This window comes from Tripterygium wilfordii, chromosome 8, assembly GCF_013401445.1.
Source record: "Tripterygium wilfordii isolate XIE 37 chromosome 8, ASM1340144v1, whole genome shotgun sequence".
Taxonomy (NCBI): domain Eukaryota; kingdom Viridiplantae; phylum Streptophyta; class Magnoliopsida; order Celastrales; family Celastraceae; genus Tripterygium; species Tripterygium wilfordii.
In genome coordinates this window covers 2,798,445-2,821,328 of record NC_052239.1, presented here as the reverse complement: position 1 = coordinate 2,821,328, position 22,884 = coordinate 2,798,445, and the positions used below count along the sequence as shown (strand labels likewise).

The 22,884-nt window shown below is 37.8% G+C and overlaps 5 protein-coding genes across 11 annotated transcripts; 2 read left to right on the top strand and 3 right to left on the bottom strand.

Annotated features, from left to right (window-relative positions):
• Positions 1 to 84: 84 nt before the first annotated feature.
• On the top strand, positions 85 to 3,168 carry LOC120003951 (protein COP1 SUPPRESSOR 2). The gene is made up of 6 exons (XM_038853118.1): positions 85 to 334; positions 440 to 640; positions 938 to 1,061; positions 1,662 to 1,735; positions 2,030 to 2,187; positions 2,804 to 3,168. The coding sequence occupies exons 1-6, from the start codon at positions 237 to 239 to the stop codon at positions 2,965 to 2,967; spliced, it is 819 nt and encodes a 272-aa protein (XP_038709046.1). The 5' UTR covers positions 85 to 236; the 3' UTR covers positions 2,968 to 3,168.
• Positions 3,169 to 3,931: 763 nt separating this feature from the next.
• On the bottom strand, positions 3,932 to 16,075 carry LOC120004298 (transmembrane protein 208-like). 6 transcript variants are annotated; one of them, XM_038853610.1, is made up of 6 exons: positions 15,892 to 16,075; positions 14,511 to 14,658; positions 5,952 to 6,145; positions 5,252 to 5,336; positions 4,511 to 4,576; positions 3,932 to 4,368 (listed from the first exon to the last, which is right to left on the bottom strand). In XM_038853610.1, exons 2-6 carry the CDS (start codon positions 14,544 to 14,546, stop codon positions 4,276 to 4,278), a joined length of 474 nt encoding a protein of 157 aa, XP_038709538.1. In that variant the 5' UTR covers positions 14,547 to 14,658; positions 15,892 to 16,075; the 3' UTR covers positions 3,932 to 4,275. The 6 variants fall into 6 exon arrangements, with proteins under 6 accessions (XP_038709538.1, XP_038709537.1, XP_038709533.1 ...); XM_038853609.1 differs by having other exon boundaries at positions 14,511 to 14,650; XM_038853605.1 differs by lacking the exon at positions 14,511 to 14,658 and adding an exon at positions 7,272 to 7,412 and having other exon boundaries at positions 15,892 to 16,074.
• LOC120004297 (protein NRT1/ PTR FAMILY 1.2-like) lies at positions 11,088 to 13,650 on the top strand. Of its 2 annotated transcripts, XM_038853602.1 has the most exons (4): positions 11,088 to 11,365; positions 11,465 to 11,682; positions 11,940 to 12,490; positions 12,687 to 13,650. In XM_038853602.1, exons 1-4 carry the CDS (start codon positions 11,278 to 11,280, stop codon positions 13,555 to 13,557), a joined length of 1,728 nt encoding a protein of 575 aa, XP_038709530.1. In that variant the 5' UTR covers positions 11,088 to 11,277; the 3' UTR covers positions 13,558 to 13,650. The 2 variants fall into 2 exon arrangements, with proteins under 2 accessions (XP_038709530.1, XP_038709531.1); XM_038853603.1 differs by lacking the exon at positions 11,088 to 11,365 and having other exon boundaries at positions 11,503 to 11,638.
• Positions 16,076 to 19,010: 2,935 nt separating the features above from the next.
• Positions 19,011 to 20,076, bottom strand: LOC120003482 (germin-like protein subfamily 2 member 4). Its single transcript, XM_038852485.1, has 2 exons — positions 19,894 to 20,076; positions 19,011 to 19,708 (listed from the first exon to the last, which is right to left on the bottom strand). Exons 1-2 carry the CDS (start codon positions 20,000 to 20,002, stop codon positions 19,164 to 19,166), a joined length of 654 nt encoding a protein of 217 aa, XP_038708413.1. The 5' UTR covers positions 20,003 to 20,076; the 3' UTR covers positions 19,011 to 19,163.
• An 859-nt stretch (positions 20,077 to 20,935) lies between these two features.
• LOC120003481 (peroxidase 5-like) lies at positions 20,936 to 22,306 on the bottom strand. The gene is made up of 2 exons (XM_038852484.1): positions 22,027 to 22,306; positions 20,936 to 21,924 (listed from the first exon to the last, which is right to left on the bottom strand). The coding sequence occupies exons 1-2, from the start codon at positions 22,267 to 22,269 to the stop codon at positions 21,151 to 21,153; spliced, it is 1,017 nt and encodes a 338-aa protein (XP_038708412.1). The 5' UTR covers positions 22,270 to 22,306; the 3' UTR covers positions 20,936 to 21,150.
• Positions 22,307 to 22,884: the final 578 nt, after the last annotated feature.

Here is a 22,884-nt window from a genome sequence, read left to right as displayed (position 1 = left end):
TTTTAAAAATATGCTATGCTATATATATATAATAGATATATACTCTAAATACGCTCCTTGGATGTATTCATACCCGATTCGGCGAAAACTAAAGGCGGAAGGGGACCAAAAATCTGTCCGATCGGGTTGAGCGGCTTTTGGGCGATAACCTTTGCGATACAGAGAAAATTGTCATTCCCGCGCCGCCCGCAATTCAATTAACCAATCCCCGAACTTAACCCTAGAAATCGAATTCGATGCCGCAGAAGAAGAACTTCAGGAAAAGGATATACGAAGAAGCAGAAGACGAGAACGATGACAAAAACGACGTCTCAGAAGACGAAGAAGAGAGGAGGTATGTAGTAGAAAGTATCTTCCGACATCGTAATTCCATAACACTTGTGGTTTTGTGCTTTGGCAAGTGTTTACGACGCTACTGAATGGAACACAAAAATGTTAGGTTGGCAATGGAGGAGGTGAAATTCCTACAGAAACAGAGGGAGCGGAAATTTGGGATCCCTGCGATACCAAAGGTGCAAAGTGGCGGCGCTGTGGCTAAACCGACTGAAAAGACCGAAGCAGCTGATGGGGAGAAGGAGGAGCTGGTTCTGCAGGATACATTCGCTCAAGAAACTGCTGTCATGGTTGAAGATCCCAACATGTAATTAGTCCTCTCAAAATCTCCTACTTAGGTTTCCAACTTTATAGACTCTTAGATGATATCTCCTCCCATCTTGTCTGTTGGGAGGTTTTTCTACCTCAAATATTTCCAAAATATCCTGTAGTACTAAAATCAAAACTAAACTAACAATCAAGATCCTCATCTACATATAGAAGAAAAAGAAGAAGACTGAGAAAAATTTTCTTATATTAGTTAAGTTTTCATTGAAACACGGAGCATAGTATGGCAAATGTCTTGCTATTACTTCACATGTTGTGGTTTTGTTTTTCCTGACAGGTTGAGGTATGTGGAACATGAATTGGAAAAGAAAAGGGGCAGGAACATTGATGTAACAAATCAAGTGGAGAATGAGCTAAAACGTGCCGAAGATGAATTATACAAAATTCCCGAGCATCTCAAAGTGAGTGAGTTGTACCATGATTGCCGTTCTCTGATTGTTCTATGATTGCATGGTCATGGCCTTAAATTCATAGGTCTTTGTGACGATATTGTTGAGAGTGTCATCTGCAGAAAAGTTAGTGATTAGTTTTTTGTTATTTACACCAGTTCATTTACACTTGGCAGAATAAGGCAGATAGATGAATTTGTATATACTTGATAATTTATGCTAGTCTTTTAGACCTCCCAATGCTACATTTGGGGGAATATCTCTGCAGTTTAGCTGATTGCTTGCTATAACTCAGCTCCATTTACCAAACTGTTGACAGCCAAGTATCCTATGGTTTCCTCCTCTTAAACATGCGTTTCAAAATTTCTCATAAACTTTGGAAGACAGGTTATGAATGTCAACAAAAGCCTTGCCATGAGGATCTTGCAATCTGTCCTGCATTCATCTTATTATCATTTTGAGCAATCTGTCTTGCTCAAAAGATCATTTGCAAGTTACATCTCTCTCTCTCTCTCTTTCTCTGAAGTTCTTGTTCAAAAACTTTAGTTATCACTAATCATGGAGGAGGATGATTAAATTTTTATTGTTTTCATAAACTTACTTTTGTTACAGGTTAAGAAACGAAACTCTGAAGAAAGCTCCACTCAGTGGACTACTGGGATCGCTGAGATTCAACTCCCCATTGAGTATGATCTTTTATGATTTGTTCTTTGATTTTGATTATCTGTTCAGCTACTTTTGGCTTTATAATCTGAATAAGTCCAATTTTTCAATTAATTAAAAAGAAAGGAATACTTTCCATCATGTCTGCTCCTCAGTTGGTGTCTTCTACACACTGATGATGATAATGCGAATTCAAAGTCTTTAATGCAATCAAGAATGTATTGAAGGCTATTCAATCTCATAAAAAACAAGTTAAAGAAAGTCCTTGCTTTTAAATGAATGACTGGATATGCCTTTGATTGTTTCCATGTTTGCAGATATAAGTTGAAAAATATTGAGGAAACGGAGGCAGCCAAAAAGCTTCTTCAAGAGAAGAGGCTTGTTGGTCAGACAAAATCAGATTTTAGCATCCCTGCAAGTTACAGCGCAGATTTTTCCCATCGTGGCAGGGACTATGCAGAGAAACTTAGGAGAGGTTGGATACTGGTCTTTTTCTCCTTCCAACTTTTGAATTGTTTGATTTTCAGTTTCCCTAATGAGACAGTATAGATTGGGAAGTCAAGGTTGTGTTTGTCTGGAATACTTGTCTATCTTACGTTCACTTAAATGATTTAAAGACAGAGCAGAGCAGACTGGAGGATGGAGAAGGAAGTCTATGACTCTTCTGTCCAATTTACTAGTGTTTTTCAGAGTCAAAAGCTATTCAATCTGGGGAAAAAAGATAGACTGGGCTCTCCATGCTTGTTTTTTAGATTGAACTTATATGTGGACTCGCATTTTATTTTCTCACTGATCTTGGTGCAAATTGACTACCAACTAATGTTGCGGAACTGGGGTTCTTCTAGTAGTCTGAGATTTTAAATAAATATGTATGATGTTACGATTCTTTGTGTTGACTATGATTGAACTTGCTGATAATCCAGTTTTAAACATGGGCTTGGATATGATGACACATTCTACTTGGTCATTCTTTTCCAATATTTTAGTGAAATCATTCTGCTTACTTTCCTATCTATTTTCCTTTTATTCAACCATTCAGTTTTAAACGGTGTTCCTGTTAATTTTGTTGACCATGGATGAGAAATTTGCAGATCGCCCTGAGCTGTACAAGAATAGAGGTTCTCAAGCTAATGGTGCAGGGCCTGGAACAACTGATAATAGCGCAGATTCAGCTGGCCGTAGGCAGGCTGCAACAGATGAGTTCACGCTGGAGCGCTTCCGTAAACGAGATCGACAGAGGGTTATGCGCAGATAGATTACATGTGCCTTTGCTCCAACTTCTTATATTGTGGTTAGTCAAGGACAATTCGTGTTCATGTTCAACTATCCATATTCTTTCATCTACAGCTTTCGGAATTAGCAGTGCAAAATGCATCTTCAGCAACTTTTGTAAATCCTTTTGATGTAAAAGGTACACATTCTAATGTTAAAATTCTGATTCTGCTCTTGCTGCCAATGATTCTCTTTTGATTTTACTTGTTATCTTTTTTTCGCCTGATGAAAGTTAAGATTAAGATTTCGTTTGTTCCAAGTAAATTGCACATACTTGTTGGAAATCCCGAATAGTTGCAGGATTTTATCTGTGTGAGATTAGCAACACAGAACCATCCTTTCTGCTTGAGCCTTCTCTTTAATACTTCTCAATGGGGATGTGCTCTAATGTACATGGTTGAGCAAGGTTAGTATTTCAATTTGATAGATTTTTGTCATTTGGAAAATTGAAAGCATTTCCTAGCAATATTGTATGTGATTACGGTACCACAGAGCTGCAAATATTTTGGCTCTTCTTGTCTTAATGTCCCATTGATGCTTTGTTGGGCTGTCATGGCAAGATGCCTAACCACGACCAATGGAGGCTCTCTACTCCTTTGAGAATTTAGCCACACTGAGGGATGACCAGTCTCATCCTCAAATGGGGCAGCTATGAGCAAGGTTGTCAAAATCGGATACATAAGATCGATAGAAGGTCGGCAAAAAAACCTCAAATATGATTATTAAAAAAAGAACACTGGTTTAGTGTAGATGAATAAAAATTGAAAATATGATTATGTTAAAAAAAAAAATCCAAAAATGAATGTCTTGCATGGAGACTTATCACCGTAACATCTTTTTAATATATTATATGCACAAATTGCTTGTGTGGTTATTTTTACCTTCCCATTTTGGCTCTTGAAAATTCCCCATGACTAGAGTCAGGAAAACAACTTTTGCAAATGGTAATCTTTTAATCATAACTATGATATTTTATCCAGCCCATAAGTCCATGTCCAATAAAGATCAGTAAGATCGGACGATAAAATATCGATCCCCATCGTTTTGTTGATCTAAGATCATAAGAAATATTCCCTAGTTAGAATATGGTACAATGAAACGTTAGTTTCTTATGGCGTCTTGGCTCCACGATCTGGGAGAGATGAAACCATTTTTCACACTAATATAAGTTGTTCTTCTCCCTTTAAAACAGTGGGGATTGGGGAACCAAACCTCTTGGTGTATGGATACTGTAAAGTCCAACATCTGTCTAAAGTTCAGATCAACCTGTTATTGGAATAGTCGACGAGGTCTATCTATTTCTGCTCTTGACAAACTTGGTTCTTGAGGCCTTCTTCTCCATCTTTTCCCTCTTCCTGCGGGTCTTCTCATCATCCACAACTCCCTAATTCACACACAAACATTTCAAAATGATATCAAGTATTCTTTCTAAGCCGAAAAACGAAAAGAAAAGGAATTTAGTATGTATGTGAATGACTAAGTCGCTTGGTAGATGGTAAACAAAAAATGTGGAGAATAGAAGGTACCTCTGAACCCTGTGAAAGAAATCCTCTAATGAAACCAAATGATTTGTATGCTGCAAATCCCGGTATCTGGACAGTATCAAGGAAAAAATAACTGTGTTACACATTGACCAGTCGAACCTCATGTCGCTGTCATGTCTAAACAAAGCATCTTACGCAAAAGAAAATGTTATCGTTGAGGAGTCATCTCACTAAAAAACCTCTACCTACAAATGTTAGCATGTGTATGCATGTGAAATTTAAATTACGAGAAGGCCCAAGATACATCTAATCTATCTTTGGTTCGTAGATCCAACACAATCCTATGCTTGGTCTCATAAAAGTCTTGCACAATCTTGGTTGCAGTTGTCAGCAGCAGACAATTTGCAATTTAAAGGTTCTTCCACCTAGGTTCTTTTAAACTATATGTGAAGTCCAGATCAGAAGCAAAGCCACATCCACAGATGAATGATGAAGCAATGTGAACACTGATGGATATGCTAGCAGCACCACAATAATTTCCCTTCATTTTCTTCAATAATAAATAAAGCTGTAGTAGTGAACACAGGGACTAGTCTCTATGGTTTTGGTCAATCTAGCAACATAGTGACTTCTCTTAAACCATAATATTCCTTCGTCAGAGGTCTAAGGATGCCTCTCCCACTGAACTATCATCAATCTCATCAATGTATAACAAGCAAGGTGCAATTATAGGCATGTCTGGAAGCTATTCCAAAAGAAAGAAAGAAAAAAACAGGTTCTCACCACTAGGAACGTGTACCAAAATTTCCCCGAGATGATGGACATAACTTGCACAAAGCTTGTGATGTAGATTACATCATGCAAATAGCTGCAAGAAAACAAACAACTATAAGGGAGGAATCTTGTAACAATGTACAACAGACAAAATCGTAACTGCCATACTGACAATCTAAACCTGTAAACATTTCGTAGCAGACACAACATTGAACAGCAGAGGGATGCATCATGAACACAATGTTTCTTGCTTATTGAAGGTGGGCAAATGTAATGCCAAGCAAAGGTGACATTCCCCATGTACCCAACGAATGTTTATAAGTATACCAAATATGCAAAAAAATTGGGCCTCAAAGCTTTTCAAGATGAAAACAATATGGCTTAGGTGCATAAATTACAAGAAAACCTTCAATTTTACGAGATACCCAAAGATGGCAACAATAACCCGAAGATCCTATTATTCATGTTAACGAATCTTTAAACAAGCTTCTTCTTTCTGATTTACAGAATATTTCCTAGAATTCAATGAAAAGCATTTTATGTTTAGCTTGCTAGAATATCAAAGGAACTTTATTTGTTCAACTTCAAAAAATCCTTGGACATGTGTCACGTTCTTATCTTACAAATATGTCGTTGCACAAATAGGAAAGACATACCAGAACCACACATCAAAGTCAAGAGTAAACAAGTGAACATGAGGAAAACATACCCACAAATTCCACCAGTACTCATATCAAATCCACCATCAAGAAGCTCGCCATCATCAGCATAAGTAGGTTTTGCCATTGCAGAGAGTTGTTGATAGGGCATCACATATGCCACAGATGTCAAAACAAGACCCACCCAGTGTTTCCAGGTGATAGTGGAATGAAAGATCAGCATTCTCACCAGAACATATATAACCTATATAAATGCAAATTGGACCATTTGACGTTACCACCAATCAACTGAAGGATGCTTCTCAACAAATTAAATGGTAATGAGTAGTTATTGCATGTGGTTGGGACTAACACAAAGCTATATTCCAACCGTGAGCTATTCAAATGCACATTTTTTGATGGAAAGGGATCCAATTACAAATCTAGTTTCCATTTTGACAATATTCAAGAGCTAGAAAGCATGGCTACGGCTGTGAGGTTGCAGTATATGTATCCGATACTTATTGGATACGGATACGTCAAAATACGTTTAACATACATCTACAAGACGTATTTTTTTATTCACAATTTTTTTTACTTTTTATAAATTGTGACATCGACTTCTTGCTGCAACTTCGACATCGGCTTCCTCTGGTAAGGCCTCGATTTGAGTCTCTTGCTTCGTTCGACTTCGACCATAGAGATCAACAACTACAGAGATCAACAACCACAGAGATGACAACCACAAAGACAACCAAGGATTGTTGTTCTACAGAGATTGACGACCACAAAACAAGGATGATTTGATATACAAAGATTGATCAACCCATTAAAGCTAAGGTTTTGCCTATTTTCGAAAAAAGGGAAGAACTTTAAGCAGAGATCAGAAATAGAGTGAGAAAAGAAGGAAGAAGAACAAGTGAAGGGAGAAAACTTTGATTCTATTTACTTGATCAGAACATACAGTTTTGATAGAAAGAGGAGAATGAAGTCTCTTCGGTCTGGAGATCTACGCTCTAGAGCCTTCTCTCTCTTTTCACTCATTGTTTTTGATTTTTTTCCCCACATAGGACTCCTCTTCTACAGTGTGGGGCTGGGCTTTTCTTGGAATGGGTTGAACAAGTATATATATATATTTCATTATATATATATATTTATTTATTTATTTATTCAACGTGTCCCTAACGTATCCGTATCCTACTTTTTTGAAAAATCATGTATCCGCGTATCCATGTCGTGTCGTATCCGTGTCCCGTGTCAGTATCCGTGCTACATAGTTCAAGAGTAAAAGCCCACCTTGTCAGAAACAATAACGGGTATTAAAAAAGAAAAGGAATGCATAGCATAAAATGAAGCAATTTATTAAGAAATGATAAGAAGATAGGACACACATTACAGCCAATGATGAGGCGAAGGAGCTTTGCCATGTGGCGGGCGTTCTCTTCCTTGCGCTTCTTGGCTCCTTGATTTGCCATTTCTTCTAACTTTGTGTCTCTCTAGTTAAAGAATTTATCAAATCTCAATATATAGGCCTGTGAGACTATGCAAATTATTAGCAAACTCAGACCTAATCACACACACTAATACAAAGGCCACAAACTAAAATGAAAAGAGAAAAAACTATCCTAAAGTACACTTTTATCATAATGAGTCCTAACTTCTAAGATAACAGGAGTAGGGTGGGGCAGAAAGAGATAATGGGTGGAGGCAAGGAAGTGCCTTCTCCCTCCGAGAGCCTGAGAGCAGCAGTGCCTTTAGTTTTGTCAGAGTTAGGAATTAGGATTTTATTACTTATCTAGATCCTTTTTTTCATTCATGTATGTATCTGAACGATTCATGATAGCAAAATTCATCCATGATACCTCACAGTAGAAGAATGTATACCACGTATATTAGACTTTTTACCCCCTTTATATCATTAGATTTTTCCACTAATAACTAGTTCTTTTTTTTTTGCATACATTTGGAATGATAGAAAATTTCCTCAATATAACATCAGAAGTTGGGGAAGGTGTTGGTCATCTATTTACAAAATGAGATAAAACATGAATTGTGTTGCTCAAAAAGGGAGGGGTAAAAAAAGAACTCCATACACTAACAATCTCAAATAACTCACAATGTCAATAACAAAGGAACAATAACAGCAGCACTCTTACTCTTACTGATCTTCCTCATAAAATCCCAAAATTTCCAACGACATTATATCAACAATTCCTTCAGCTCCATAATAAAATTGCAACTAAGTTTAGCGTTAGACAAACTCACTTCATAAATCATATGAAAAATCCGAAGCTTAATGACCTAATTCCAGTCCAACTCTCACCTTCTATAGGTATTCCATTTTTACGCTCCCGATGATAGATTCTACGAAAGCTAATTGAACAAGTGCAAGGTGAATTACATCCTAGATTAATTGCAAGATCAACTGCAATCTCATTCTGTTTAGTTAGGCTTTTTTTCTTAAAAAAAAAAAAAACCCCATAGAGATGTTATAAACATATCAACATTTTCTGTTAATTTTTTAATGGATGTTAGACAGAAGGACATAGAATATAAAAAAAATGGGGGGATCAGAATAATTTCAGAAGCAAGTTCCACACCAAATTTTCAGAAGCCCTATTGCCCAAAAAAATCACAATGTACAAATCATATTCCTCCTCTACATAAAACAAATGCTTTCACTTGCGCATAGGACATCTACTAAAGCTAGAAGAAATCAAGAGACTTATCAAGCCTTGAAAAGTAAAAATTGCATAGCTCGCATCTTCCTACTTGACTCAAGGTTCTTTCCCCTACCAAGCACTTGCTGTAACTCCTACGAGTAGGCTATTTTGCTAATCTTGTGCTAAAAATTAGGGCTACACACTGGCTGGGAATAATTAAATAAAATGACTGATTTTATTCAATAAAGAAAGGAGAACTAACAACCACAAACATCAGCTACAACCAAAAAAGAAATTGGCCACCCATCTACGAAGCAAGGGCACCCCAACACCCAGCTACCAGACCAGCTGACAAAGGGCAAAATCATAACTCAAAGAATAACCACCCAGAAGAGCATATACAAACTGAATAAAAAGGTGAATGCCTAAACCCACTCGACAACAAAAGAGACATCTACACAACAATCTTCATTAACTAAATCAGGAGAAAATCCAATAATCCCTAAATGCATTATCAATCGAGTGCAGTGAGCATACAAATTCAACACAAAATGACAAGTGCACAAATTCTACACAAAAAATCATGTTATAAGAAACATCACACACAATAGCCATTAAATCTTCAAAAATCTGAAAGTAGGTTTACCTTCCCCGATCGCCACAGGTGAGCAGAGTAGGCCTTCACGAACTCGTGAGGTGAACTGTCTTTCACTAGGGACCTCGGAGTTGAGACAAGCCAAGCGGGAGAAAGACACTGCGCGGTGCAAGAGAAGAGTTCGCGAGAGATTGAGAAAGAGAGCAGAGAGCAGAGTAGTATTGCGGGAGAAACAAATTACGCCGTGGGTGAATTAGTTTTGTCGCAAAGGTAACAATAGGCCCAAGTCCGGATTTATCATTTGGGTTTGGGGCCGGGCTTATGACGATAATGGAAGTCCATGCCCGGTCCCAAATGAGTCGGAATGATTGAGAAACAGTATGACAACAAATATTGAACTGGGCTTAGATATCAGACATTCACAATTTCACATACTAATGAGTTCGAGGAAAATATTTGACGCTCCTTAAAAAACTGATTCAGATCAAGCAGCACTAGTAGGATTCAAACATGGTGCATAGCATCCATATATGTATATATATAAATAATGAATGGTGTCATTGGTCGGGTTTTGAGTTGGCCCAACCCTAGAAATGGAGCTCAGGCCTCCCTGAGGCATAGGTTCTGATTGCCCAAATCCGATATAATTTATGGCCCAGGCAGGGCTTTGGCTCGTGGGTCAAATGGTGACCCCTAAACATGACTAATTTTTAACCATAATTTAGTGGTGGTTTGTAACATGGCCGGACCAAACTGCCCCTAATTATATTATTTTAAATCTAGTGACACATTTTTAAAATCGCTGAAAAATACATCACAAAAGCCCAATTTTCCTGTAGTGCTCACCTGAGCCATTGCACTATAAAAGTATAAATGCATGAGGACCTCATTTACTCTCTCAATTACTTGGCATCTCTCTCCCTCTCTCTTTAAAATAGCTTTTCACTTCTCTAGCTAAATATTTTCTACCGACCGTCGAAACTTCCCCGGGCGGCACCACACCAGTGCGCTAACTTCACGGTCGACATTTGGTGTGTTCTTGCAAGATTGTCGAAGGCCCGATCGACATTACAAATTGATGATAGATTTTTGAATCTACAATGAGATGGGTCGTTTATTATTACAATATGTGTCAAGTGGAAGTGGGGTAATAAGTACAGTTGAGGAATGAGGCATAATAAGACTAATAAACAAAAATAAAAGTGAGTAACGTCAAGTATTCCACATTCCACTAAAGGGTATCTAAATGCACATCCGAAGTGTTGATCAATTAATAAAAGCACTTACATCTATTCATCCTGTTTCACATGACTAACTATTTTCTTTGTCCAGCAAGCTGTCATGAGATGTGCAACTCGTATTTGTGTTTGCATATTCGGTTGTCACTGGACAACTGATTGGTAAACCCAGATCACATGGAAAATACAGCTGCGCTCATGAACAAGTAACGCAGTTGGGATTCGCATTACACCGCCGGCTAATTGCTCATAAACTCCAGACTTATAGGGAGCAAACTTAGTATCAAGTTTGATAGTGACTAGTGTTGATTAAATCACTAAAAGAGGAAAACTGGGAGTTGGGTTTCAAGTAACATCAATAAAAAAAAAGGTCACTATGATTCCTATTATTGTGTTCTTGCTTTTCTGAGCTTGGCCAGTTTACTTTTACCTGCTATGTTGCATGCCGCAGGGCTTGTAGAATCCATGAAGGAAGGAGAAAAAAAATGGGATGGTAAAGGAATGAAGGATGAAGATAAGTAGTGTTGAATTCAGGAATGTTAAGGGAGTTCCTGCATTGTCGTAGGCAATGATGTCAATGTAAATAAATTAGACCCCAAAAATCACCATCATATTATCTCCATCCTTTTTGAATCTTTTTTTTATTATTATTATATGTGTTTCTTTCCTTGTTTTATTTAGACAAAATTGATGAAAACAATAAATCAGAGAGCCACTTTTGATCAGCAAATCATAGGGTGCCTTGCCTTCAAACTTTTTTAATTCCTGTACATTTATGGCCACTCAATAGGTCTCCAAGAGAGTTGGGATCTTCATTAAGCTCTTCTATCTCCTCTCCTTTCATTCTGCGTCTATATATGTTAGAGAGATCGTAAAAATCAGGTAAAGAGAAGAAGGAAATATGAAGATTGATCAAGACGAGACAATCACAGAGCCACTCTTGATCAACGAACGAAAGGGTGGCTTCAAAACCTTGCCTTTCATCATAGGTGAACATATAGAAATCTAGATTCACCACACGGACAAATGTACACAGTGTTTCCATTTGATTTTTTTTTGATGGGCTGCCTTTAATTTTTTTATGACAGTGAACGAGTCATTTGAGCAGGTAGCGAGTTTCGGTCTGTTGCCAAACATGGTTCTGTATTTGACAAGGGAGTACCGATTGGAAAATAGCACAGCAGCCAACATACTCTTCTTGTGGTCTGCTGCCACCAATTTGATGCCGATCATTGGGGCTTTTCTTGCCGATTCTTATGTGGGTCGGTACCCAATGATTGCCTTGGGATCCATTGCAAGCCTTTTGGTATTCTTTCATAATGTTTTTGCTTCTTCTTGCTTAAGGCTCTTGATTTTAATTGCTCAGTTGCATCCATTCTGAGATGGGTTTGATACTCTTTGCCCTTTGGGTGTTCACATTCATATTCCATAGTCAAAACAATACAGCTCTGATAACGGGTTAAAGTCACAGCCTTGACAGATATGTAGAGAAGTTTGGCCAGAACAATATGTCATATACTGTGGCATATATTGCACTGAAGCTGAAGAGTTTTTGTGATGCAGGGGATGGCTCTTTTGTGGTCAACAGCCATGATTCCAGGAGCAAGGCCTCCTCCATGCGATCAATTTAGTGACAGTTGTGAATCTCCAACATCGTCCCAACTTCTATTCTTATATATTTGTTTTGGAATCATGTCAGTAGGATCCGGAGGTATAAGGTCATCTTCCTTGGCCTTTGGGGCAGATCAGTTGGTGAATAGAGAAGAAATGAAAAGTTCGAGAACCCTGGAAAGCTACTTCAGCTGGTACTATGTTAGTGTATCAGCTTCTTTAATTGTTGCACTCACTTGTATTGTGTACATTCAAGAAAACCTGGGGTGGAAGGTTGGTTTTGGAGTCCCTGTGGTGCTCATGTTCTTCTCAGCTCTTTCTTTCTTTTCGGCTTCTTGCTGGTATGTCAAGTCCAAAGACAAAGCAAGCTTGGTCACTGGGTTTGCTCATGTTCTTGTAGCCTCTTATAGGAATAGGCATATCCAGCTATCAGGTCTTGCGACTGATGAAATGTATTATCATGGGAAGGAATCAAATCTTCTTGTACCAAGTGAGAAACTAAGGTATCTTCAGATGATTAGTTGGTACTTTTTTTTTTTTTTGATAATCGAGAAACTACCCAACGCAACATGCCTTTCGCACAGCTGAGTGTGCGTAGATCTCTATGAATTTCAGTTTTTGTTCTTCTTCATTACCTTGAACGCATCCATTTTTGCATCATAACTTCAGTCTGATGAGCGTTTCCGTTCTTCGTCTCAGATGTCTAAACAAAGCATGTGTCATTAGAAATGCTCAAGAGGATTTGACCCCTGATGGCAGTGCTTCAAATCCATGGAGTCTTTGTACTGTTGATAAAGTTGAAGAGCTAAAAGCACTAATCAAAGGAATCCCAATTTGGTTTGCAGGAGTCTTGATGTCTATAAATGTATGTCAAAGCTCTTTCCAAGTATTCGAGGCATCCTCTATGGATCGACACATTACTTCAAACTTCCAGATCCCTGCAGGCTCCTTCAACGTATTTTTGGTTCTCTCTCTAGCAGCAACGATTGCCCTCTACGATCGTATCATCCTCCCCTTGGCATCAAGAATCAAAGGGAGACCAGTTCATCTTGGACTGAAACCTAAAATGGGGGCTGGAATTTTTTTCTCCATCATGTCCATGGCAGTACTTGCCATTATAGAATCTATTCGTCGTTCAATCACAACGCAGGAAGGAGCTTCAGATAGAACACAAGCAGCAGTTGTACAGATGTCCGCAATGTGGCTAGTGCCGCATTATGTCTTGCTTGGCTTGGCCGAGGCCTTTGGTGCGATCGGGCAGAATGAGTTCTTTTATTCAGAGTTGCCCAAAAGCATGTCAAGCTTGGCTTCCAATCTTTATAGATTAGGGTTGGCTGTTGCAAACTTGTTAGCAAGTTTCATAGTGAAAGTGGTGGATGAAAGTAGCAAAACAGGAGAAGCAGGGAGTTGGGTTTCAAGTGACATCAACAAGGGCCACTATGATTACTATTATGGCATTCTTTTTGCACTGAGCCTGGTTAATTTTCTCTATTATGTTGTCTGCTGCAAGGCTTATGGTCCCCGCAAAGGAGAGAGCAATCATAAGGATTTACATAGAGATCATTTGTAATGATATTTTCTTTTCAAATGTATAATATAATTACAAGTATAACACACATACAAAGGAGATCATTTGGTAGAAGATGACATATTGCTTCTAAAACAAGTCTTTATTTACTCCTTATTTGCATAGCCAAAACAAGATGGGGATGGCTATGGTTATGCCATCCTAGATATAAGAAGTAGTCAAGTAGGGCTTGCATCCAAGGCTTCAGATACTGAAAGTTGCTCGATAAATGCCACGACAACCGCGACTGAGTTGCAGAACCAAGAATTGTATTGTTTACACCGTCCAAGACTTCCACATGTACAGGAAAAAAAGGGTCAAATTTACAAGTACAAAAGGTCCGCCCAATGACACATGTCTTGACAAACAAAAGCCTCTTATTGTGTTTATTGTGTAACCTTCAAAACTTCCATAATTTGTTGTGGCCATGCTGAAACTTTGCACGCAGAGGGCAACAACCCATATCACATCCACCATCAAGAAGCTCACCATCATCAGCACAAGTAGGTTTTGCCATTGCAGAGAGTTGTTGATAGGTCATCACATATGCCACATATGTCAAAACAAGCCCCACCCAGTGTTTCCAGGTGATAGTGGAATAAAAGATCAGCATTCTCACCAGAACATATATAACCTATATAAATGCAAATTGGACCATTTGACGTTACCACCAGCCAACTGAAGGATGCTTCTCAACAAATTAAATAGTAACGAGTAGTTATTGCATGTGGTTGGGACTAACACAAAGCTATATTCCAACTGTCAGCTATTCAAATGCACATTTTTTGATGGAAAGGGATCCAATAACAAATCTAGTTTCCATTTTGACAATATTCAAGAGTAAAAGCCCACCTTGTCCACCTTGTCAGAAACAATAACGAGTATAAAAAAAGAAAAGGAATGCATAGCATAAAATGAAGCAATTTATTAAGAAATGATAAGAAGATAGGACACACATTACAGGCAATGATGAAGCGAAGGAGCTTTGCCATGTGGCGGGTGTTCTCTTCTTGTACTTCTTGGCTCCTTGATTTGCCATTTCTTCTTACTTTGTGTCTCTCTAGTTAAAGAATTTATCAAATCTCAATATATAGGCCTGTGAGACTATGCAAATTATTAGCTAACTCAGACCTAATCACACACACTAATACAAAGGCCACAAACTAAAATGAAAAGAGAAAAAACAATGCTAAAGTACACTTTTCATCGTAATGACTCCTAACTTCAAAGAGAACAGGGTGGGGCAGAAAGATATAATGGGTGGAGGCAAGAAACTACCTTCTCCCTCTGAGAGCCTGAGAGCAGCAGTGACTTTAGTTTTCTCAGAGTTAGGAATTAGGATTTTACTACATATCTAGATCCTTTTTTTTCATTCTTCATGTATGTATCTAAAAAATTCATGATAGCAAAATTCATCCATGATAACTCACAGTAGAAGAATGTATATTAGACTTTTTACCCTTTTATATCATTAGATTTTTCCACTAATAACTAGCTGTTTTTTTTTTTTTTTTTTTTTGCTTACATTTGGAATGATAGAAATTTTTCTCAATATGAAATCAGAAATTGGGGAAGGCATTGGCCATCTATTTACAAAATGAGATAAAACATGAATTGTGTTGCTCAAAAAGGGAGGGGTAAAAAATGAATTCCATAACTCACAATGTACAAATCATATTCCTCTTACATAAAACAAATGCTTTCACTTGAACATAGGACTTCTGCTAAAGCTAGAAGAAATAAAGAGACTTATCAAGCCTTGAAAAGTAAAAATTGCATATCTCGCATCTTCCTACTTGACTCAAGGGTCTCTCCCCTACCAAGCACTTTCTGTAACTCCTACGAGTAGGCTATTTTGCTAATCTTGTGCTAAATATTAGGGCTACACACCGGCTGGGAATGCCTAAATAAAATGACTGATTTTATTCAAGAAAGAAAGGAGAACTAACAACCACAAACACCAGCTACAACCAAAAAAGAAATTGGCCACCCATCTACGAAGCAAGGGCACCCCAACACCCAGCTACCAGACCAGCTGACAAAGGGCAAAAATCATAACTCAAAGAATAACCACCCAGAAGAGCATATACAAACTGAATAAAAAGGTGAATGCCTAAACCCACTCGACAACAAAAGAGACATCTACACAGCAATCTTCATTAACTAAATCAGGAGAAAATCCAATAATCCCTAAATGCATTATCAATCGAGTGCAGTGAGCATACAAATTCAACACAAAATGACAAGTGCACAAATTCTACACAAAAAAAAATCATGTTATAAGAAACATCACACACAATACCCATTAAATCTTCAAAAATCTGAAAGTGGGTTTACCTTCCCAGATCGCTACAGGTGAGCAGAGTAGGCCTTCACGAACTCGTGAGGTGAGCCGTCTTTCATTGGGGACCTCAGAGTTGAGGCAAGCCAAGCAGGAGAAAGACACTGCGCGGTGCAAGAGTGGAGTTCGCGAGAGATTGAGAAAAGAACAGAGGAGTCGCCGTGCGTGAATTAGTTTTGTCGCAACAGGTAACAATATTGGTGTTGAAATAAAATTGAATATTTGGGTCTGGCTCGAATTATATTAAGAGGGCTCGAGCTCGGGCTGGAGTTCGAGTTTGGTTGGAACTTGACAAGTGAGTTCAAGCTCGGTTAAGTAACAAAAATGTAAGTTTGAGTTTCGGAATAAATGTTATTTTTGATCATTGATAAATAAATCATGTTACAATTAATTCAATGACATTTTAAATTGGCCACTGATCTTATTTTGTTGTGCCACAGCCAAATTTTTTATTAATTCAATAATTTAAAGTGCTAACATGTCATAAAAAGTCAAAAAACCATTTTCAACTGACATTTTAATATTGTGTAAATTTTATTTTTATAAAATTTACATGACACTCCCCTCTTTTCTTTCTCCTTTCTTCTAACTGTGAGCACTATTGCCTCATCCAAACTCCAACGGCAACTTCCTCATTCAACCACCATTTCAAACATTTGACCTACCCAAAAACTTCACCGGACCTTCACCATAAAAAACGTCCGGTTTGGTCAGAAAATCGCACGGAAGTCATGAAAGTTTATCTAAAAGGCTCGATCCAGCCACCCGAGTCACCTCCATCGATGATCACCACCACTAATCAACTCCTTGACACGAGGCCGACCATACCAACCCATTTTCGGCCGGAATAGCCACCGGGATGGGAAGACCCAATCTGTGATGATTGTGATCCATATGTTTCCGGTCGAAGCATGTTGTGGCTGGACTGACTCAAGACCTCAGCAACGTCAAAAAGGCAACAGGGATGGACTCAGGTAGTCAGGTGTCCTTAGCAGCTATATATGTCAAAACTTGAAATGGGGTTTGAGAAAGTTCGACTGGTTTTCCAACATGAGAAGTCAGAAATGCAGGGGAAATTCTTCAGCTCAATGAAGATGTTACAAAGAGAATCTGAAGAGGAAATCTCCAGGAATCAAAGGCTGATGAAAGAAAGGCTTTAGTACATTTGAAAGAGGTTACATTCTAGATCATGTGTGCAAGGAAGTCAGAAATGTGCAGGATAGAACTATGGTAGGTTCTGCCAGATCCTTCCGCATATCAACAACTGCTTCATTAATACCAGTTCTGAACAAATATAAGGTGAGACAGGACAGAAGTTCAAATGAAGAAACTTCTGTCTCCTTGACATTCCACGGATACCTTTGCTGATGTGGCAGACAATAGCTGCAACGGGATAGGGGGGGCTGGAATTGTTTTGGTGGAATGAAATGAAATTTTTAAAATCGCAACCATTCATTTTATCCAATGATCCCTCAAGTGACACGTATCTCTCCTTTTTTCTCTGCAACACCATGAAGTCATGTTTCTCTCTCCTCTTCCCTACAAGGCTGCAACACCACCAACACCCATTCTCTCTCCTCTTCTTTGCAGTTTTGAAGGCAAAGACAAGGTATTGTGGGCGAGATCCTTGGCTTCAATATACGTCGGCTTCTCTCTTCGGATGCTACTGAGTCAACTCTCCTTCACCAAATCCTTGATGCGTTCGCTCCCCAACTCTTCAATTGACTGGAATTAGATTGACTACGGGATCCGCTTACTTTTTATAGGGAAATTGGTTCGTGTTTACTTAATTTCTGCTGGTGATGATCTTGGGAATGACTGGTATGAGTGAGGCAGCTGAGCAAGAATAGAAGAAACGAGAAGAGAGGAAGAGGAGAAAAGAATTTTTAGTTTCGTAAATTGTGATTAAATCTCATCCCTTTGATGCATCAGATGGTCAAGATTTAAAAAATTCCATCAATTTCAGGAAAGCCAATTCCAGCCCCACCCATCCCATCTGCAACTAATAGAGCCACTTTAGCAAAATCGTTTACCAAGTCATTTTCTAGACGAAAATTGTTTGGTCAATGTGACACGTCAGTACTCTGACCGACCCTATTACCAAAACAAAAAAGACATATAACCCATCTGTTTGGTAGCTTATGAGAGTCTAACAAATTTATTCCATTGATTTAATCAATGAAATAGTTTTCTTTACATTCTTTTATCTCATAATTTATTGTCCAAAATTTATTGTTTTAGTATACATTCTATTTTTTTTAAAGCACAACTTAAAATTCATTGTTTTAATTCTGAATTCATTTGTTTTTGAAATTTCATTGAAAAAAACAATGGAATTAAGAAATTTTATTGAAAAAAACAATGGAATTAAGATTTACTTAATAAAACTCATCGACAATGAATCTTGTTAGAAAGAGTCTTATGCGCTGATTTTGAATATGTAATTTTTAAAAAAATTTAACATGTATTTTGAGAGTTAAAACGTTTTAAAATTTCGTTTAAGAGACTTGGGCTCTCATGGATTACCACTATATGTGCTATCTAGCACTACTGTCACCAAAAATCCTGACCGTGGAATGAAATTGTTAAATGAGTGGCCAATGTGAAACATTTAGGACATGAGGGACTGAGTTGTAACAAGACCTATATGTCAATGGACAAAAGTAACATTTACTCTTGAGTTCCGCTTGTGTGAGCTCACTAATAGTTTCAAGGTCGAACTCAAACCCGAGCTTAACCCTAGAAATCAAATTCGAGATTGAATTTGATGCCGTAGAAGAAGAACTTCACTAATACTTAACCAATATCCTTAGAAAACTTTATAGCAAGACCCTAAATTATATATGGTAAAAAAAATACTTTTGTAAAATTAGTGTATATATATTTTTTGTAAGATTTGGTTCATATATGTGAGGTAACCTTACCAAAAAAAAGAAGTGAGGTAACCTTTTTGAGGTTATTTACCAAACTTTTTGTGACAAATTCTCCAACCAAATCAACAACAATCCTTTTCCTTTGTGGAATAAAGACAAGGTTTTGTGTCTAAGTTACACAAGAGGTTAGGCCATATGTCCAATCACACCAAACTTATATGATCAGCCTGAAGAAATGAATGTAATATGGAGACATCCTACCAATTGATTATACTCAACATCATTGTTATTTCAATTATATCAAGTATATATAATTAATTAGAGGAAAATTACAGAAGCAATGATGCAGAAGATGAGTTCTTGATGAATCTTCCATACCAAGTATTATGGTCTCTCTACTTCTTGGGAGCAAGCTTGGACCTGATCTTGTTAACTTCTTTAGTACCAATTTGGAATGCTTTAGTCAAGACATGGTCAGGCACTGCTGGAGTTGCCGTAAACAGAGTAACTGCAATGGATTGAGTACCAGGTAACTGGCTATTGAAAGCTGAAATCACTGAAGCAGACTTGTCACCGTTGTTCTTCTGAAAATGTACTAAACCTCTCGGAAACGCGAATATGTCTCCTTTCGTGATTGTTTTCGCGATAAGCTTGTTCGCGGTGGTGATGAATCCTACATCCAGGGTGCCTTCAAGCACGTATACTATTTCTGTGGCGCGAGGGTGTGTGTGCGGTGGGTTTAGGCCATCAGGTGCGTAGTCAATGCGCGCCAGAGATACGCCTAGTGTGTTGAGTCCAGGAATTTTCTCAACGTTGGCTCCTGTTACAAGTGAGCCTACTGAATTGTTGATTTGTCCTGGCTTTGCTAGACCAGCAAAGAAGAAATCAGCTTCTGTGACATTTGCTTCGTCTTTGCACGCGAACCCGTTCACCTTGATTCCTGCAATTGTACCACATTTTATAAGTCACAATGCTAACACTAAACTCTGCAATTACCAGAGTATAGCTTGCCTTGTTCATTAACAAACAAGAAACATGTTGAGCTCCGCTCGACTTGTTTACACCGCTGAGAAGAAAAAGAAACAGCCTCTAACTTAATCTTACTAGATCAACAAAATGTAATACCTGAAGAAGGCTTGGCGACGCATAGATCTTGAAGCAGATCAGGGTCATTCGCCAGTGCACCGGAAATAGCAGTAATGAAGAGTATGTATGCCACAACTTTGACAGCCATTTTTAGAGTAAGAAAAGAAAACAAGGCTTGGGTTTGGATTTGGGAATATGAGGGTCTGTGCTAGTGCTATATATACTTTCAACCAAGAGAAAATGGACGTGGCAAGTAATTGATATGTAAATCTGAAGCACAAAAGAGGACTTCAGCTTTAATACAAAGCAATTAATGAGCATACCTAATTTTCTTTTGACGAATTTGGGGTTCTGGTTGGAGAGATTAGTAGATCATTTTACACATGGCAGAGAGGGTTTGGAACAAAAAAATTAACTTTAAACAGGCAGATGGGTCCTGTGAGATGAGATGTCTCTGCTACCTTTGCTTTTATGTATCTTGTGTTCATTCACCAACTTTTTTTTTTTTTTTCCTCTTTTTTCAAATTAAAGTTGTTGAAGCTTATCACCAAAAGAAACTACTAAGATAAATAAAATAAAATGGTTTTGGTTTTATATACATATAATCGGCATCGCTACGTATCCAAAATGAAATCATTCATAAGGGTCTATAATTTATGTGACATGTTTACTAAGCAAGATGACATCACACCTTTTAATTTTTTCTTTTCTTAAATGAAACTTTAAAATGTTTTGTCTCTTAAAATACATATTATATTTCAAAAAAAAATACATATAAGGATTCAACATGTAAAACTATTTTCAAAAAGTCTAATTATTGATAGGTTTAACCTATGCATTCTTAATTACGTTGTTTTTGAAACAGTGTATAAAATTTACAACAGTTCAAAAATAATGTAATGTAATTACGTACAGAAAAGTGTAATAAGATACTATGCTAGTTAGAAATAATGTAATAAGAGACTGGGTTAAAACAATGTAATTATCACATCATTATGGATGGTTATCTATAAAAAATCTTATGGATATATATCATTTCCGATATAGAATACAACGTCTGTTGATTCGACATAAACTTGGATCACGAGAAAGATTTACATTCATTGACTTCAAATCGATTTCTTTACAGGACATGTATACTGTAATAGTTATAATTGGAGAAGGAATTACATAATCGAAAAAATCCAACAAGAAATTTCAAAATAAAAGATTAATATGACAAAGTAAAAAAAACTGTGTGAAGGAATGATAGAATGTTGAAATGGGAAGAATTTGAATCCTTTTAAGCAGGCCACCTTAATTCACAACACTGCAATACTTCCTGATTTCACCTTGTCTGCCTGTGAGAACATCAATGGAACCCATATGCACCATTGCCTTGGCAAATTTGTTAGCCCAAGTTGAAGCATGCCTAGCATTGTTCACCACCATTCCTCTTGTGGAAGGGCTGCTCATCAGTGTCTGGTCCGAAGTCAATACTCCGCGACTGTGCTCCAACTCCATGAAGTACTTATTGTCAAGACGAGTAGGTGTAGGATCAAGCGGTGCCGTTAGATCTTTGTCAGCTCCTTCATTAGTTGATGGAGGGCACTTGTTTTTCAACATAGCTGCAAATTTTTTATCCAATGAAGGATCTTGTTTATGAGTCGCATTGAAGGAGTAGAGACGGTTAGAAAATGCAAAGCAGTGTGAGACACCAACAGAATGTGCTCCAGACAATGTAACCATCTCATCAACTGACATCCCTTTTCGCGCAAAATTTTGAATGATTTGCTCTGCATTCAAGAAGGGAGGAGGTAAATTTTTTGGAACTTCATCGGAAATGGAGACACGCCCGTCTCGACGTCCTGCTGGAACATCATAATTTAGTCCTCCAACTTTGTAAGTACTGTCTCTAGCAGCAAAAGCAAGAATGTCTGCACAGGAAACAGTTTGTGGACATATTGCCTCAATTTGAGCTTTGGCCTCGTCAATTACCTCGAAACCTCTCAAGCTGGGATTGTTACCAGGATGGTCTCTTTCTGCTTGATTTCCTGGGGTGGACTTTAGTAGCACAGAACCATCACAGCCCTGCAACAAAATTTAGCAAAGATTAGGTATAGAATAACCCATTGAACTACGTACGTAGTTTATAATAAGACGAAGGAAATGGAGATATATATATGTACTTACCCTGACAAAGCAGTCATGGAAATGCATCCTTATAAGCCCAGGAGCAAAGCCTGGGTTGCTGGACACGGCTTTATTAACTGCTTTTCTTACAATTGATTCCGCGGACGGACAAGATGATTTATAGAAACCAACTCTAAGTGGTGATGAAGATGCAGAACCCAATGTGGAGACCAAAAGCAAGAAAACCATGCAAGGAGGCAGCAGCATTGATTCAATGTTGGAGGACTTCAAGCTTGAACTCATTTTGTGTTAATTAGAAGGCAAAATAAAGGAGAGAGAGTTTGAAATGTATAAAAGAGCTGCAGATAGAAATGGTGGTGGGAGTAGGGCAGCTGTCAGTTAGTATATATTTATAGGTTGTAAAGAAGTTGGATTTGGTATACTTGTTGAAAAATCAAAACATGTGTTTGTAAGCCGTAAAACCATGGTTATACTCCATTTTTTTCCTGCAAGAGTTTGAAGTTTTCCAACTTTGAACACTTCTGTACCTGCTCTACATGCTCACTTGATTAGAATTTTTCCTTTGTATTTTTTTATTAAACTTTGATAAGGTCCGTCGTCGTAGTTGCACACAATTAATCTTTTAATTAATTTAATCTAATAAGTGATTGAAAATTTCACTTCCATTGATCATTTCTTCAGATAAATGGTTTGTAAACGCGGAGTTAATCAACAACAAGGGCGAATGCAGGGTTGTATGATTTTGACATTTACGTAAACAGTAAATTGAATATTTCCTGTCAACCCATGCAACATGGGAGGAAGTAGAGATTGTTTCTTCTTAATTACTTGTAGCTTTGGTAATATATATGCGTGTGTGTGTGTGAATGTGATTGTAGAAAATATAGAGCCAAAAAT

Bases quoted from the DNA above. Each gene is read 5' to 3' on its own strand.
- LOC120003951 (XM_038853118.1), top strand. From the start codon at position 237: ATGCCGCAGAAGAAGAACTTCAGGAAAAGGATATACGAAGAAGCAGAA. The intron at 641-937 runs GTAATTAGTCCT...TTTTCCTGACAG, and splicing joins ATGGTTGAAGATCCCAACAT to GTTGAGGTATGTGGAACATG. The intron at 1,736-2,029 runs GTATGATCTTTT...CCATGTTTGCAG, and splicing joins GAGATTCAACTCCCCATTGA to ATATAAGTTGAAAAATATTG.
- LOC120004298 (XM_038853605.1), bottom strand. From the start codon at position 7,355: ATGGCAAATCAAGGAGCCAAGAAGCGCAAGGAAGAGAACGCCCGCCAC. The intron at 5,337-5,951 runs GTATGTTTTCCT...GTTTTCTTGCAG, and splicing joins AGTACTGGTGGAATTTGTGG to CTATTTGCATGATGTAATCT. The intron at 4,369-4,510 runs GTACCTTCTATT...TGTGTGAATTAG, and splicing joins TTCTTTCACAGGGTTCAGAG to GGAGTTGTGGATGATGAGAA.
- LOC120004297 (XM_038853602.1), top strand. From the start codon at position 11,278: ATGAAGATTGATCAAGACGAGACAATCACAGAGCCACTCTTGATCAAC. The intron at 11,366-11,464 runs GTGAACATATAG...TTTTTATGACAG, and splicing joins AACCTTGCCTTTCATCATAG to TGAACGAGTCATTTGAGCAG. The intron at 11,683-11,939 runs GTATTCTTTCAT...TTTGTGATGCAG, and splicing joins GATCCATTGCAAGCCTTTTG to GGGATGGCTCTTTTGTGGTC.
- LOC120003482 (XM_038852485.1), bottom strand. From the start codon at position 20,002: ATGGCTGTCAAAGTTGTGGCATACATACTCTTCATTACTGCTATTTCC. The intron at 19,709-19,893 runs GTATTACATTTT...GTACAATTGCAG, and splicing joins CGTCGCCAAGCCTTCTTCAG to GAATCAAGGTGAACGGGTTC.
- LOC120003481 (XM_038852484.1), bottom strand. From the start codon at position 22,269: ATGAGTTCAAGCTTGAAGTCCTCCAACATTGAATCAATGCTGCTGCCT. The intron at 21,925-22,026 runs GTAAGTACATAT...ATTTTGTTGCAG, and splicing joins TCCATGACTGCTTTGTCAGG to GGCTGTGATGGTTCTGTGCT.